Here is a 16,907-nt window from a genome sequence, read left to right as displayed (position 1 = left end):
CGTCCACGCGTATTCCAGAATCGACCCCACAAAAGTCTTGTACAATATGTTCCGACAAGACTGAGGAAAAGTGTTTGCATTTCGGCGAAGAAATCCCGGGGTTTTGCATACTTTAGCAGCGACATCATCGACTTGACGGCACCAATTCAAAATGGGAGTAAAATAAACGCCTAAACACTTAAATTCGAACACCTGTTCAAACATTACATTCCTAATAATATATGGTAGCATATCAAGGTTTTCTTTCTTGTAAATTTCATATGAACAGTTTTAAACAAATTCAAATTGATATTCCATTTGACGCACCACTCTGAGAGTCTGTTCAAGTCTTCCGCAAACATCTCACCATCACGCTCACAAGTCACTACTCTATAGAGGACGCAGTCGTCCGCAAATAACCACATTTCAGACACTATTCCGTCACTAATTTCGTTCACGTACAGCAAGAACAATCGCGGCCCCAACACGGAGCCTTGCGGAACATCGGACACAACTTGCACCTTCTGAGACTGAGTACCATTCACGACCACAAACTGCTGACGTAAACGTAGGTAATCATTTACCCATCAAATCACTTGAGAACTGATCGTCTAAAAGGTCATTTTCATTTGGAAACAGTGCGTCAGGGTGTCAAATGCCTTTTTGGATTCCGAAAACACACCGTCCACCCTAAGACGCTAGCGCTTGTACAGTGCTCCCGCCAAGTCGTGCATAAGTTCAGTCACCTGCGTTATACAAGACAGGCTCCATCGAAAACCATGCTGACCAGGATTAAACAATAAATGCGCGTCCATGTGTGCTACTATACTAGCATACAAGATATCTTCAAGAGTCGCGCACGCAATTGAAGCTAGTGATACTGGCCTTTAATTTGAGACGTTGTCACGAGGACCTCATTTTGGAATTGGCACTATGCTTGTGATTTTCCAGTTATCTGGAAGGCAGGATTTGTCGAGCGATTTTCTAGTTTATCTTCAAGTACGGTGCAACCGACTGAGCTCAAAATTTATAAAACCTGTTTGGCAGGTCATCAGGACACCCAGCCTCACCAATCTTCAGATTCTGCAGCAGAGACTCTATACCACAAATGCTAATAACAACATCACCCATAACACTCATCACCGGCTGGAAATGCAAGGTACTCATATCATCATGTTTCTGTTGTAATGCACAGCTGAAAACAGAGCTAAAATACGTAATAAATAACTCAGCTTTTCCTACGTCATCCTCAATAAAGCTGTTACCAGACACACGCTGTGGTATAGTAACAGTGCCTTTTCCATTTTTCTTTGCATGTTTCGAGAATTCCTTCGGATTATCCTTTAATGTCGGCTCAATTGAAATTCCAAATGAATGCTTTGCAGCTGCCACTACAACTTTAATTTTTCCAGTAGTTTCATGAAGCTTCAACCAATGATAACGTGTCGGCTTTCCTTTGTATTTACTGTAAGCTGGTTGCCTTTTGCGAGTTAGACTGCGTAACTCCCGAGAAACCAAGGCTTACTTTTACTTCTTTCTCGTTAATGTCCATACCAGAACAAAGCGCTGGCTCAGCTCAAACATCTCCTTAAATATAAGCCATAATTCAGTAACTCCAGTGCAGTCCAGTTTCTCCAGTGCATATGTTTCAAATACCCTCCGGAGCTCATTCAACGCTTTATTTATCTCGCTTACATTTGCTTTTTCGTAGTTATATACTCGTCTGTTTGCTGTTCCAATGCTTCTTGAACGTTCAACATGCATTTTACAGAGCACAGCATTATGATAGCTTATTCCAGGTAGCACTTGAGTAGAACGGACGAATTCAGGTTTATTTGTGAATAACAAATCTAAGATATGGTACCCACGTGTCAGTTCCAGAAGAGTTTCACGTTACGCAAAAAATTCAACCAAGTTAATCAGTTCTTGACTGGACCAACCGGAAAAAGAGTGAGAGTAAGGTTGGTGATATCAATCAATATTAGGCAGATTGAAATCACCTCCAACTACCATGAAATCTGTTCGAACTGCGTCAACTGTCACTGCCAACTGCATAAGGACATTGACGAGTGAATCGGGCGAACGGTAGAATGAACACACAGTTAAAACTTTGTTATTTTTAAGTGTCAGTCTGCACCATACAGCCTCTTATTCATCGGCACCAGCATTTATCTGAGAAGAAGAAATTCTACAATCCACAAGAATAAATACGCCTTCGCCATGCAAGTCTCTGTCCTTTCTATAACACTTAAATTGGTCTGTGAATACTTCGCCATCAGCAATTTCATTTGCTAGCCAAGATTCAGTACCCAGTCCCGATGCAGTGCCGTTCCTGTTTCTGGACCCCAGCCCAACGGGCCAAGCCCTCAAAGCCAATCCTTTTCCCAAGGTTACGGATCAGTTTTGCCGACTTCCCTTACCTACATTGGTCTATAGACTAGAGACTGTTCACATTGGAGACGTGTTGTAGATGTGGGTATGGTCCGGCACAAAAATCACGCTCCCACACTCGGATTTTCGAGGGCCGACAGAAGCGCACCGGACCGAGCAAAAGCCGCACTTTTCTACGCAGCCACCGTCCCTACCTCGGGGTGAACCCATTCCAGGGACTCGGTCTCCTTAGAGAGAAACGAAAACTCTTCCCGGAGCCCCCATCTGCGTTTCCGAGCTGGTTTGCGTTTCCGCACTGGGTACCGAAGGACCGATCTCCGTAGCCGGGTTCGGATCTCTTAACCCGATTGATCTTCAACAGTGTGGCAAATCACCCAGCTCTGACGAAAGTGCCCTGAACCATGAAACTTGCCATTAGTAAGCTCTTTCTGAAGCAAGACCACGAACTTAACCTGCCAGGTAAGGACATCAGTTGGCTTGACATGAGTCAGTGATCCTAAACTCAATATTAGCAAACAAGACGCATTACCAATTCCAAACTCAGGTTATAGTCTTGATCTGCCCGATTTTGTGGACAACAACAGATCGAACGAGGCCTAGAGTGACTAGTGCGGCTGCCCAGGAGTCCGTAATGTCAAGAAGGGCGAAAGCCATTTGCATAAGTGACAATCTTAAAGCACATTTGGGCTGTCGCTTCAAACAATTCCATGCATTTTATTGAGTCGTGTCGGTTTTTTAAGTTGTAGTGTGCGCCTGCGCTGTAGACAGTATTTAGTTACAAAGAAACTACGTAGAATGAGCTATATAAAATATAATGACAATGACTTTGGCATAAGAAGATGTTTTCGCAAACCATCTGACAATTTCTTATTTACAAAGTATCAAATTTTGTTAAACGTAGCAGCTATCAGATGATTGTGTACAAGCATATGTTCTTATGCTTATACTATTTGCCCTATGTAAATGAAAACCTCGGATTTTATCTGCCGAAACTACAACGTGATCATGAGGGAGGCTCTAGTGGCCGTCTTCTGATTATGTTGAAAATGTGAGGTTCTTTAATGTGCGCTCAACGCACTTTATGTTTTTTTTCTTTTTGCCACCATCGAAATGTGGGCATTGTGGCCGGCATATTATCCTGCGCCATGCAGCTTTGCAATGCAATGTCAAATCCACTACGCCACGAATGTCCTTACGTTGCTAGCAGAACCGTATTTTCGAAGACATTTAGTTCATTCGCCCTTTTAGTGCTGCTTTCTGAGATTACATTTCAGCCCTGTTACATCAGTTGCTTCAATACTAGTAATTATTCACGATCAAACATTGTATTTCACTTTCTTTTTTTACTGTGATGCCACTTTTGCGAGTGTCCTATTAATATGACAGGTTATTCTACCATAGTATTGCATGTTCCCTCCGGAGTAATAAGTACTTAAGGAAACCACTAATTCTGATAAACTTTATTCCGTACCCCATATATTCTCAACGCTGGAGCATTCTTAACTTCATCAATGTAGTGTAAACTGCGTTACCCTATGCGTTATCTTACTGAATAGGTGAAAAGAAATTGATGGCTTTTCTTTAACCTTTCAGGTGCCCTGAAAGCTCTCACTCACTCATCACATTCCAATGGTCATCTGTCCGCAGACTGGGTGTATCAAAGTACCATTAGAAAGTCGAATAAACAACGCTTGGGAGATGTATGACATGCTGTTGCTTAAATTCAGAGGACATTACTAATAACTAAAGGATGAATGGATCTATAACAAAATCTGCGCAAAGTATCTTTTCTTATTACAAGTATAAAATTTACTTCACTCGACTTTTTTTTCGCCTTAACATCACACTATAATGTGGAATTGAAGACAAACCATTGCTGTAAGAGAACACTGCAGTAAGGTCAGAACAAGGCACAATGCATGAAGTACACTTATTGTGTAATACAGTTCGGTCGCTTCTGACATGTCTTCAGATACGCACCTTGAATTACTCTATGGAATACTCTATGGAATATGGTCAGCGCACTCACGTATACAATATCACTAATCACAAACAGCCATGGCCTTGGCCTGACAACACCAAACAACTCATTACCTTTTGTGATTGCAGAAGAAATTTGGTATGTGTAAAACAGGCGATCATTAGAATGAGTACAGAGTATGGAATCAGCATATGATCTTCAGCAATATATAACCTCTGCAATGCGATCGATGCTGTTCAGAATCTCACAGTAAGATTCATCCAATCGGACCATTCATTATGAGGATTGGTGCTAAAGAATGTCAAGCTGAGTTTCGGTCTATACATTTGCAGCGTTGGTCGCCTAACTGTGCACCTTGCATAAGTCCTACCGTTCTATTGCTAGAATGTTCTTTGCTGCGTTCGATAACGTCTCAATGTCTTTCCATAGAAGTTTCGTTGCAGTGAATTGGTGGGCCGATTTGAGGAGAGGAAGAGCACGTTTGGTGCTTCACCTTTAGAATAATGTGTAGCATTTTGTTGCGGTAGTGATAACATAGTGATGTGGCGGTTTCAATTAGGGGGACTCTAAATTAGGAAAAAACCAAAATAAATATATAAGTAGGTACATATGTTTTTGCGTTTCGTCGAAAAACTATTACTTCAGAATGGCACAAGAAACCTATTTGCACTTGGTTAATATGCATTTGCACGATTACCAACCGCACCCTGAACTGAAACACAAAGCTATGATACCAGCCAAATATTATTAAAAATAAATGGGTGCCGATTCCGCCGCGAATATGAAGACACCAAAGTCGACGCGCATTTTGTTGAAACAGCTTCGTGGAACGTACAAAGGCCCACAGACACAATCAATGATATTTCTCCGCGAGTAGTCACGATCAGACATCGACGAATCCTTCTTTTCGCTCTCTAACAACCAAAAAAGACAACAACATCCGTGCAATGGCAGTGTCGCGAGTCAGTTTTCACTGAACTTTTCTTTTCGTACTAAGAAGCTGCGTTCTTTTTTATTTTGAGTAGAATTTGCCAAGATTGCAACGCGCACGCAAATTTTACCGCATGTTTAACGCATGTTTTTAATAAGAAAATTGCCGTTAGAATGGTGCAAATACTGTAATTATTTCCCGCACTATTCGAAAACGAATATTAGCGCTATTCGAAAATATTATGTTGATGAGCGGGTACGAAAAATCCCCAGGGAGAATATTGATTATTCTTTTAAAAAGAACGAAAAAAGCTCCACTTTTCTGCGCAGCACGTTTATCTCGTCTGCTCCCGTGAATGCAACCGTTCAACAATTTATGGCATATGTGTATTGTTTTCTCCCTATTTCAAACGCTATGAGCGGCCTGGCGATTTATGTGCTGGTGCTATAGGCCGGATGCGTTTTCATGCGTTCTGCTATGAAAACTGTGATAATAAACTATATTTTTTACTCAGAATTGGTTGGAGATCTGTTCGCATGTAATGTCCGGAGATCGTGGATATGCATGGAGTTATATTTGCCGGTCAACATTCGAAACCATTCTGGACGTCTTTAATATGGAAACCTTCATCTTATGTATCACCGCATCTGGGCCACTTAAACAAAATGAAGTTACATGCAGAGTACATGAAGAGCGCTTTAGTGATCCCTTAGAAGAACTACAAAACTTCGTCCGCTTGATTTGTAAACTGTTGCGCGTTTGTGGCAGTAAACCTTCTGATTGTTCTTCAAGAAGCATAGTGACACAATTCAGTGCCTTCGATTAATGACTGATTTAGAAACATGGTGTAGCTCGAGCCAATTAGTAAGAGACACGTTGCCCTTTTAAGACGCCATATATAATAATAAATAACCCCAGAAAAAATGCGTATTTTCTATCTAAATGTGGAAATCATGTCGAAAATACGCTTAATCAACGAAAACAAGAAAAATATTTGGCGGTATCTTCTTCAGCAATAACAGTGAAACAGCAGGCGGAACACTGGTTGGAGACTTTCACCCAAACCACATGTCGCTACGTTTGGAACTTCTGCTACTTCAAAGCCGCAGACCTTACATATTTATTTGTTTATTTGTTTAATAATTAGGTAATTTATATATCTATTTAAGGTCCGGAAAGAGCACTGGGTAAGTGTGGCTTCGCAAAATATAACAGGATTTAGGCAAAATACAAATATGTAAATAACAAATGAGAAGAACATTGTAGCCTTTAAATAAATCATAATATAAAGAGAACATTGGTATTAAACGGCCGGTATCGCCTGCATAGTATGTTGAAATGAAAGCGAGTCGCGTCGCAAACTTGATCCTGCATGTCCTGCGTTCCTTTTATAAGCCACGAAGTGACATTCATTGCCGGTCATTGAATACTGGATGGAGGGATTTAGGCAGAATGGTTGTGCTCAATATTAAACCTCAGTAGAAAAACCTTTTTTCTGATATGTTGTCTACATCAAAAGATGGTCAAAAATGGGTTTATATAGTTTGGAACTTCAAGCTAATTGCAGTTTTCTTCTACGCATGAAAAAGTGGTTTTTCTTATTGTTTTGATCAGAACACGTGTAACTAAACTACGATAATGAATAGCTATAAGTAAAATGCAAAGTCCATATTTGTTGAAAAATTTCTTCCGAAAAAAACTTCCGAAATTGTAGATGATATCTGATGCACACTCTATGTGGCCTCATTAGTATGCCACTCTGAAGTGACATCCACTGTTCATGGTGCAGAAAATGCCACTTGTTCTTCCCTAACCACCTAGTTCTCTTTTTGGTCAATATTCCATGACCGAGGTCATATCTCATGCAGGGATAATCCTTGTACATTGAGTGGAAGTCTAGCAGCAAGGGCTGTGGCTTTAGGTATGGCGCTACGCTCCGTAAGATGTTGAGCGGGTGTTTTGCTTTTTGTAGGTGCAGCTCCTACGATGGTGGTAGTTGCGAATGAGTTTGGTGACTGGCTTAGAGAATGGCAATTCCATGAGTACCTGTGTGCTAGCTCAGAGAGGAAGTACGAGCGCCGCATTGGTCGTCTTACGGATGAGTGCAGCAAGTCAAGTGATGTATGTGTTGCGCAGACGTTGTATAGGAAAGGTGATTGATTCTTCAGTGAGGAAGTCTGCGCAACTGGCATGCGAGGCGATCGTGTGGATTTAATCCCACTGGAAGCACTTTGTGGAGTTACGGTGCCAAATAAACGTGCACTCGCCAAGAATGAAATAAAAATAAAGAACCGACGCTTCGGGCCCCGTACCGGTCTCTTGATGGTGAGCTTCCCGGGATATACACACTAACACTCCGCCACCTCACCCATACATAGCCGCGCGCTCATGCTTACATCTTCATTGTGATGAAGGGACATTCTTGTCGACTGTACGTTTTTGGCACCATTAGGTTTCCTCGCCAGACGAGTTTTCGTCGAACACTTGACTTTGTGGAGATATCATCATTTAATTTACGATTAGGCGGATAGCAGTTCCGTAAACATATCTTCTGGTAATGTAAGCGTATGTCTGGTTGTTCTAGGTTGTGAACATTTGCCAGCACAGGATGATCGCCGCCATCGCCTCAACGTAGTCAGCACAACAGAGCTCCATATTTCGGCCATGGTTACAGTAGCTGATATAATGTACGTTCAGTAGCTTTCGCAAATAATGTTAAAACTAACACATACACATACTGCTGTCCTTTCGAAATCAATGTTAAACCCACCATATATGCTGTTCAGACTATATGTGAACAATAGCTGTATATCTGTAAGAATGCTTTCCCCTTATTCTACTCGCCAGAAGGCGTGGCAACTATCGAAGAAGTGTTGACAAATGCGATGACTGAGTGCCTTAAGCGCACATTTAAGGTTGCGCTAGCGATGTAACTTTCCGCCACTGACATGGCTTTGACACCGTCTTACCTTTAGAAAGAAGGTTAACCGAGAACGCAATTTTTCTTATTTATATTATCAGAAGCCAGGAAGCAAAGACAACAAGAAAAACCGGGTAATATACTTGTACTTCCTAAGTGAATAAAAAGAAATGATAAATGATGGCAATGAAAGTGGGTAACAAAACAATTTGCCGCATCTGGGGAATGATCCCACGTCTTCACCCTAGTTGCGCGATGCTCTTCGAACATTGCCACAAGGAGAACCTCAGTGTGGTCTTTGGCAACCATTAGTGCCACAGTCCTCGCCGAAAGAAGCTACACTGAAGACCACAGACATATCTGCCTCTCTTAATTCTCTCGTATTTGTTCTATATTTCACGTATCTGTCTTCACTAAAACATTGTTTTCCCCATAGCTATGCATGCCATCAAATCCGCACTATGAAATAGACTGTAATATTTCCTCGTAGACAATGTTTTAAGGTCTTTCCCGCAATATCCCGATATTGTGCGAGTCTCGTGGCTTAGTTACCACGCATACGAAAGCTCCCACTCCTATCTGTAGGAGAAGAGATGCCTCAGTCAGCACAAGTGTGTCAAAAGGTTACAGCCAGCTCCCTAGTTTGCAATAGGACCATGATAATAATGAGTGCGTTGCGCGCGGTCTTACTGAAAAGGAAACCAAGAAAACAAAGCACACATAGCGCGGGTATTTCGTGGGCCACTTTCGGGCAGGAACATTTCGTTCCTCGCCTACTTTCACACAATTCTCTAATTGCTCGCCCCGTGTCACTAAAACATGAGTGATACGCAGTATGCTGAACTGTTATACGTGTTGGCATGATAATTCTCTGTACATTCTAGTAAAATAGTCCCATTCGCTGTGGTGTTAAAGAATATATCTTAAGGAGATGTACTGCTGCGATCGACGGGTGCATTTCGTATCAAATAGTTTTGTGCCGATATTCCCTCGCGTCGCAGAAGAGCAAATTAAGCCATGTTAAATACCGTAGTGCGATATTTACAAAACGTTCTCCCACTCATATTAATGATAGGATAGGACAAGTCATTCCTTCCGGATGTAATACACATAAAACCAAAAGCGGAGCTAACTTGGGATATGGATATAAAAATTGCCTACGGATAAGAAAATTATGTATCCGGTTTCCTGTTTATCAGTAGATTCTTGCCATGTATTCATTGTTTTGTTATTTCAACAAACCAAGAACACCATAAAAACGATGACGGTAAAGGCATTCACCCGTGCAAAATGTATTTGAAAGCAGCTACGTGGCAGTTTCCTCCACGTGCACTTTTATTTCTGGCCACAGGAGAGATATAAAAGACAGAGGGTCGGGAATCGTGCACCTTGCATCAGTAGCTCGATCCAGTACCTGGCCTCCACCTGGTATTTCTTCCCATCAGGTACGTTCATATTTGTCCGAGCAATCAACGAATTTTCTCCTTTATCGCTCTATTATTTGCTACTGCGCGTCCATTCTAAAAACCATCACTGTCTTATCTTCTCATTTATCAGCGCTCTGTAACGCTTTGCTTGCATTAGAGCCACATGTTGAGATGGCTCGAAATCCAGCATGTTAGAACTTAAAATAGAAATTCTAAGTTTCTGTGCTATTGTAGGTTTTCTAATTATGATATGTGAAATACGTTGACCGATACGCTTATACCAAAATGTGCCAAAAAGTCATGTTGCGATGCTTAACCTTAGACATAACTGCTCAAATCACAAAGCCTTAGGTTCTGAAAGTGTTGCTTTCTCATGGGTGCTCATGAAGAGGAACAGGTTGACAATATCATACGTATTTTAGGTATACTTGAAGTCACTCATAATCCAAGGCACTTGAATTTCCCTTTTGGACATCTCTACGCTCTCTTTTGTAAGCCACCGAAGATGTACTTTTCTCTTTGTCTTCACAGACAACAAAGTTAGACTCGTTGCTGAGATGAAGTTCACCGCTGCCATCTTGCTCGTCGCACTCCTTACAGGTGAGCAAGTCTTGTCGCGTCAACAGATATGATATTAGGAAATAATCAGAATATACCCGAAATTCACTACTCGACACGTAACAGAATACCCGTTGTATAGCTGCATCTTAGTGCTTTATGTAATACATTGCATGCACCGACATTGTGACGTTGAGCTTCCGTGAAAATTAACACGAATGGATCATTCCTTGTTTCATGTTATTGAGAGCAATGTTTCTATATACTCATCCTATTCACCAGTAGAAGAATATTCTACATTGGCAAAGAAACGTTTATTTTGGGTTTCATGTTCTGTTGTTGATGTTCTGATTGTCCTTGTGTTTGCAGCGTTCATGGGGACGATCACTGCAGCCGACGAGAGAAATGACGAGGCACGCACGGGAGATAGTAAGTCAAACTGCAGATAGTTCTAGCTTGTTCAGTAGTCCGCTAAATACTGGAAGATCGAGCGGCATGGTGAGCGAGTGGTGATGCAAACATGAAGTGCCTCCACGGTGCAGCCAACAGGAGGCGCTGTGCTAAACGAGAAAAACACGGAGTAATAAATGCAAGGAACTATTTTGTTATTTTTCGCTGCCCGAACTTTGAACCACGAGTGAAGTATAATACACCCTATAGCGCCTGTAAATAGCTCTGACTTTGTTCGGTTTAATTCTGTGCTACCAGTGGCTGCACCTTGCAGGCCACACACGTGGCTGCCCCTCATCACCGGCTATTGCACCCGACCTGCCGGTGTTTACCGGAATATAAAACGCGGTAACTATGAATATTTTGTGTCAGATTTATTCAATGCGCCTTGCCAGCACTTTTTTCTACAATTAATTCCGGTATATACGCTCTGCGAACTATAAGTTCAATCTAATGTATATTTAATACCGTTTAGTGCACGTTGGCAGCCGAAGTGCGAACACCTTCTCATGACTGCAACAGTTCTTACGCGCGTGGATCATTGCGATAATGACATCTAAACACCTATGCTGTTGTTTTGACATAAGGCCTCTTTGCATATATTGTGTCTAAAGACTTTCAAATGTGAGAAATATGCATACCGCATTCTTGTTAAATCTCATTAGGGATGTTACCTTGAGCAAATACCAATTTGATACACTCTAAAACAAAGAATCTGTAGTCGCCGAGTTATTCAAATGAATAATTTGCTCTCTTAAACGCCAAAATCTTTATTGATAAATCCCAATACAAACTGAATAACAATTTAAGAAGCATACTGAAAAAACAGAAAATCAGATTGCAATGATGCCCATGAAATTTCGAACACATGTTGTAATAAAAAATAAGTATATTCTCTAAAGTTTCATCACTATTACAGTGCAGAAATATCCTTTAATTTCAATAAGCACCTTGTTTTCAAAAATAAAGTATACAGAGGAAAGTTAAAAATAGAACAAGCATCTGGAAACCCCCCCAAAAAAATTGACACTATGATCAAAGATACGCCACATTATTGGGCAGCAAACGCATTTCTGGCACAACATGAGTGTACTAATATGGCACAGTTTACCAGATGAGCTCCTAAGCATGGGGATGGTAATGTAGATAAATTTTCCGGAAGCTTGTTTCGTGTGCCATATTCTAAAACAGCAGCTCATTTCTCAGCGTCCTATACAGCCTATGAATGTTCCTGACTGTGTACACACAACAAGCACGCTAACCACGCTTGGAATGGGTTCGGAAACATGGGCTGGTGAACAAATCATTTTAAGCGTCCTCTCGCCTCATTTCTTATTGAATATACTATGGTTCTGGCTGCGTTTGCGATTGTCGAAGCACTTACGGATAGCGGCAAGTGATGCAATCGCACGCAGTTATCGCGACGACTGGCTTTTGTGATTGGCATCGAGGGACAAAGCGCACTTGCCTAGTTCATTGTCAATGGCGTCAGCTAAGCGCTGCGACGACTTCCTGGCGATAGCATGTTATGTACGCAGAATTTGCGCCTAAGATAGAATTCACTGACCATAAAAGATTTGTCATTATATCCAAGGAAGGACGAACAATTGTCCTGTTTTCGCGTCGATGCGATATGGCTGACACACGGTCTTCTTTGGATGGCCTTCGTTTCTGCTCGCTGGACGGGTCCTTATTCTCTAGTGCTGTGCTACACCGCGATGTTGAGCGGGACAGCGGTGGTGCAACTCCGAGTGAAAAAAGTAAAGCGCTCATTCCGCGTTCTTTTCAACTGTGGCTACCTGTTCTCTTAGAAGCAAGACGTTGTATTTTTTGCAAGCGTGCGTGAGTGATACACAGCCATTTTCCGGGCCGGCCTCCTGCAGTCGAAGCATAAGATTACGCCACGTTTTGTTCCTTACTGCCGCAAAAGCAGAAGGAGCATTCTACTCTCGCTCAGAAAGGCAAGGTGAAAAGCACATTTCACTCTCTCTTGGTGACGGAGTGAACAATGCATTTCGCTCCACTCGACATGTTGTGAGAGTAGAACAAGGCTTTGAAGTCTAAATAGGCCGCTTCCCTCCGGCGATTCCGTCTCTACTTTTTAGAGCGTACGTAGGTGAGAATATCCGATGGCAAAGTGACGCATTGTGTCCGATACTACGCCATGTAGAGACGAATCCAATGTGAAAAGAGTAAACTGAACATGTTCTTTTAGCAGCATTTTTAACGCAGTCTTTCTTCTTCCGTGCAGTTTTCATTATATGTATTTATTGACATTCTCGTGAGAGCTTGTTTACAGCCGCAAAGCCCTTTAGCTGGGAAGAAGGGAGGCTGTAGTCACTTAGCCTAGACGTTATATACTCCAGTCGAGTGGTCCGCTTACGAGCTGAACATACCTCTACCTGAACAATGTAGAACCTACGGCGTTCGGTTACATCTGTGACATGGACTGTGTGGAAGTGACTGAGTATCTGTGTGTTCATCCCGATACCCCAGAAATACGCACCACGGTAGTGGAGGGCTGACTGGTTCGCATCTCGAGAAAGTTGTCGACGTGGTCAACGCAAAAGTGTCAGGTGCGAAGCGGTGTTCTCGTTATTCTAAATGAACTGATGGCTCGACCAATTCATGTATGCCCAAATTTACGACTAACCTATAAGGTGTGTCGCGATATACCAACTTTCTGATAAGCAAGCATTAAACGTTACACTGTGACTAAATTACATTACCATCAATTGTTAATTGAAGTGTAATAATCGATGTTATTGCGAATTTTATCATCTCTTTGCTGCAGTTTATGGCTCTGGATGCCCAGACTCGAGTGCCTGCACCAAAAGCTGCAAAGCCAAGGGTTTGAACTTAGGCGTATGCCTCGAGCCTCTACTTAAAATCTGTTTGTGTTCGTGAATTTATTGAAGTCGACGACTGACTGGCAATAAAGCTCGCTTACTATGCGCTTGTCAAATTTGTCCTACTACTTTACCAGACTGAATCAATTGCATATGTAAAACTGGTCACGGTATTGTAGTGCATTCTAAACTTATCTGTGCTGACGCAGCGAATGATATGGTGAATCAAATGTGCCGGTGCACCCATGGCACTCTCACCCTGACGAATACAGTTCCCTGTTCTAAACCTCATGAAAAACACGTCGACTAGACTGTGAACTACAATGTGATTATGGTAAAATATTATAGTTAGTTCCAGCATGACCGTCAATTCTTGGAAGCAATAGGGACGTAGAGATGTTGGACCTGTCAATTCAACCACGAGCTAGGCAACTTCATTGCATATGCAGTGTCAGGCATTAATAGCCTGGTGAAGCGAATAATAACCAAAGTACGGAAGGATGATAAGAAGGAAACTGCTTATGTTTGTCAGAAATCAGCACGGGTATATAGACACCGTAATATTGTAGCTAAACCTTACCAGGCCAAGGCAGTGGCTGTGGAACAGCTCAAACCAGTGGCACACATTGCCCAGGAAAACTTCCCCAAACCTGATTTGGAAATTCTTTAGCTGCGTTGTCTTTGATCACTGGTGAACAATCTTCGTTTTCAAGCTGTCGAAGTCATACCCTACCCCCTCCCTGCGATCCAGAATGTAAGCTTTGGGTGGAATAGGCAGAACAACGTTTCCAAGAACACAAACCTACATGCGTGGTGCTGAAGAAAATATAGTTTAATAATAGTACAATCTTCTAACACCATGGTAATCATATATAAACACCTTTGGCTTCATTCTATGCCTTTGCGCTAACAAGGCTTCAATCAGAAACAACAAAGGTAGGTATTTTTTCTTCGAAAACGCTGATTTCCTACAAACCAAAGAATGTGAACGTCCCTTATAGCGTATTTCATCAGACATCCGTGATAATGCATTTCGAAAGTTCGGTATCATTATTTCTATCCCAAAGGAAATTATTGAAGATTACAGAAAAGCTACTTTTCAAGTCGTATAAGGAAACTAGCTTTATTTATGGGCATGCTGTTTAACGCTTTCAGTTATCTTTCTATTCAGCCAAATTGGAGCATGTTCCGTACAAAAGTAGATCGGCAAATGACTTCACATATTCCAAGTGACAGAATCACTTATCCGCATGCAATATGGCACACCGCACATAATGAAACATCAAACGTAATGAAACAGCTTCATGGTTCAGCTGAGCTCTTATCTAATATTTCACGTTGTGTAGCTTATCAATCTGTGATATATACTTAACTTCCCAGCATGAAAGGCGCTAACAAAATTTTATCTAACAGTCTGCCCACTATGGTTAAATACTTTAGAGTTCGTGTCCCAAATTGTACAATCTCACCACTTTATGTCCCTTAGTGTCTCGTCCCGTCATCCCAATCATCTGTCCGCTTTGCAAGTGCTTTGAATATTTTTGGCATTTTTCTGTTACGTGAAGTGCTTCGACACTTTTCACATGTCTTCATTCGCTCATAGCCATGCCTTTTTATTTGAACCATATGTAAAGTACCTCATCATATATTCATTAAAAGATAACTGCTCTTAAGGGTATGATCCAAGTATGTGATCTCTTTAGAAAATCTGTGTTCTATTACCCGCATATATCTATTGAAAATTATCCATGAATTTCAGTACCACGTCCATTTGCGGTAAAACCAAATGCTACAATCGTATTTCCACACCAGAAATTCGAAGACAAATGGGGTTGGGAACGCATTCTCAGTTCAACACTTAGGGCAATACTACTGCCTTTGTATGACTCATTCCTCGACGAGCCAATAAGCACACGCTGACAATGATATCGTCCAAAACTATTGTCCGAGAATACATCCCTTGGTCAGTCATGATCAGCCTACGTTTCCAATGCAATGTAGTACCTGGTAGCACAACATCCAGGAGCCATTGTGCTTTGCTTCATTGACAAGGATACATGATAAGAAGCGCTTTTACCTCAATATCAGTTTTGAGTTTGTGTTTTGAGAATTATGATAAGGAAAAATACAGACGGCCAATAAGTGAACTTGTCTTCTTTTTTAGGGTGCCGCTTTTGCAATGCTCCTCGTGAACATGTTTTGAAAGAATTATACAATCCCTAATTGCAAACGGCCATGGAACTCGCTTATGCCTTAAAGGCGCACACTTTCCCATAAAAAACCTTATTTCCCCAGAATTCAGAGGAGAGGTATGGAGGTGACAGGACGTAACAGATTTTACCAACCATCCAATTTTACTGCTTGCATATCAATATAAGGCGAAAGGCTAATGGGGGACAACAAATAAATCTGCAATGCATGTTGCTCGCACAACTGCGAAGAGGACACATGACATGACTGCTATGACACTCGTTTTACCATGATAAATAAGCCGTCGTGCTATCTGATAATCCTCTGGAGGGGTAGCCAACTCACAGGTTCCGTGTCACACATATAAGGATATCCTCACAAATCTCGCCAGCCTTATGGACCTTATATATTGCCACAGTCGCACAGTGTTCAATGAAAATAATGCAAGTGTGCTGTCGACTGGGAGATGACTACCAGATGACCTCAGCATCAAGTTAACATAATTACAGATCCAGTCATTTATACATTGGTCTGTTTGCTGAGGTAGTTACAACTCCACGATAATGGCATTTGATATCCATCGACCCCTCTGTGCACTACGTACTTTTTTTTTACACTTTTTGGCAGGGGTTCATGCATGCCTCTTCATTATTCATGCCCTTCGCAGTAAAGCAAGCTTCTCCTATGCCGAGAAAGAATTGTAGGAACAGCCGACTTGAGGCTACTTTTCTAAGCACTGAACAAACCTGCTTCGTTTGGGTTTGCGTTGATTTGGTCGATGGGTTTTGGAGGCCCATACGGGTTCTTTGCTCACATTAAGACAAACAAGCTTGTGGGATGTGCTTCTGCGATTTGTACAGCGCACTGAAAGGGAATGTGTGGGCCTCATTTTCGGAAGGAATTACACTGACGCCGCCATTCACCGCGCCTGTGACTTTTACTGAATCAGGCAAGGCACCAGTGTTGATGCTTCTTCTCTTGCCCAAAACAGCAGGTTTGGGTTAAGTGTTGTTGTAGGAAGACAAGTTTCTATCGTTTGAGTGGGTGCCTTTCTCTTACGACATCAAGTTTTTTTCTGCAACTCTCCGCACTGGTGCTTCCTTAGCACCGGCATGAAGTTGGCATGAAGTCCTGCATCCGCAAACTCGTGAACAATGATCCTTTAGTTGCCACATGGCAAAGAATGGATTGGCTTTGATGCCCTTTATTTTCTGCTGGCCTACTTCTGCAG

The 16,907-nt window shown here is 41.8% G+C and overlaps 1 protein-coding gene across 2 annotated transcripts in view; it reads left to right on the top strand.

Annotated features, from left to right (window-relative positions):
* The window catches only part of LOC135898420 (uncharacterized), a 42,919-nt gene that overhangs the window by 8,833 nt on the left and 17,179 nt on the right, over positions 1 to 16,907 (top strand). The window contains exons 4-7 of one of the 2 annotated variants that reach the window (XM_070527452.1): positions 9,554 to 9,647; positions 10,161 to 10,229; positions 10,557 to 10,616; positions 13,432 to 13,602. In XM_070527452.1, the coding sequence (XP_070383553.1) occupies positions 9,554 to 9,647; positions 10,161 to 10,229; positions 10,557 to 10,616; positions 13,432 to 13,544 (336 nt within the window). In that variant the 3' untranslated portion in view covers positions 13,545 to 13,602. Of the gene's footprint in view, positions 1 to 9,553; positions 9,648 to 10,160; positions 10,230 to 10,556; positions 10,617 to 13,431; positions 13,603 to 16,907 lie in introns of those variants that run through there. The other variant, XM_070527451.1, reaches the window with a different exon arrangement.

Source organism: Dermacentor albipictus, chromosome 10, assembly GCF_038994185.2.
Source record: "Dermacentor albipictus isolate Rhodes 1998 colony chromosome 10, USDA_Dalb.pri_finalv2, whole genome shotgun sequence".
Taxonomy (NCBI): Eukaryota; Metazoa; Arthropoda; class Arachnida; order Ixodida; family Ixodidae; genus Dermacentor; species Dermacentor albipictus.
The sequence above is the reverse complement of the archived record's forward strand: the minus strand, read 5'-3'. Positions and strand labels throughout refer to the sequence as shown.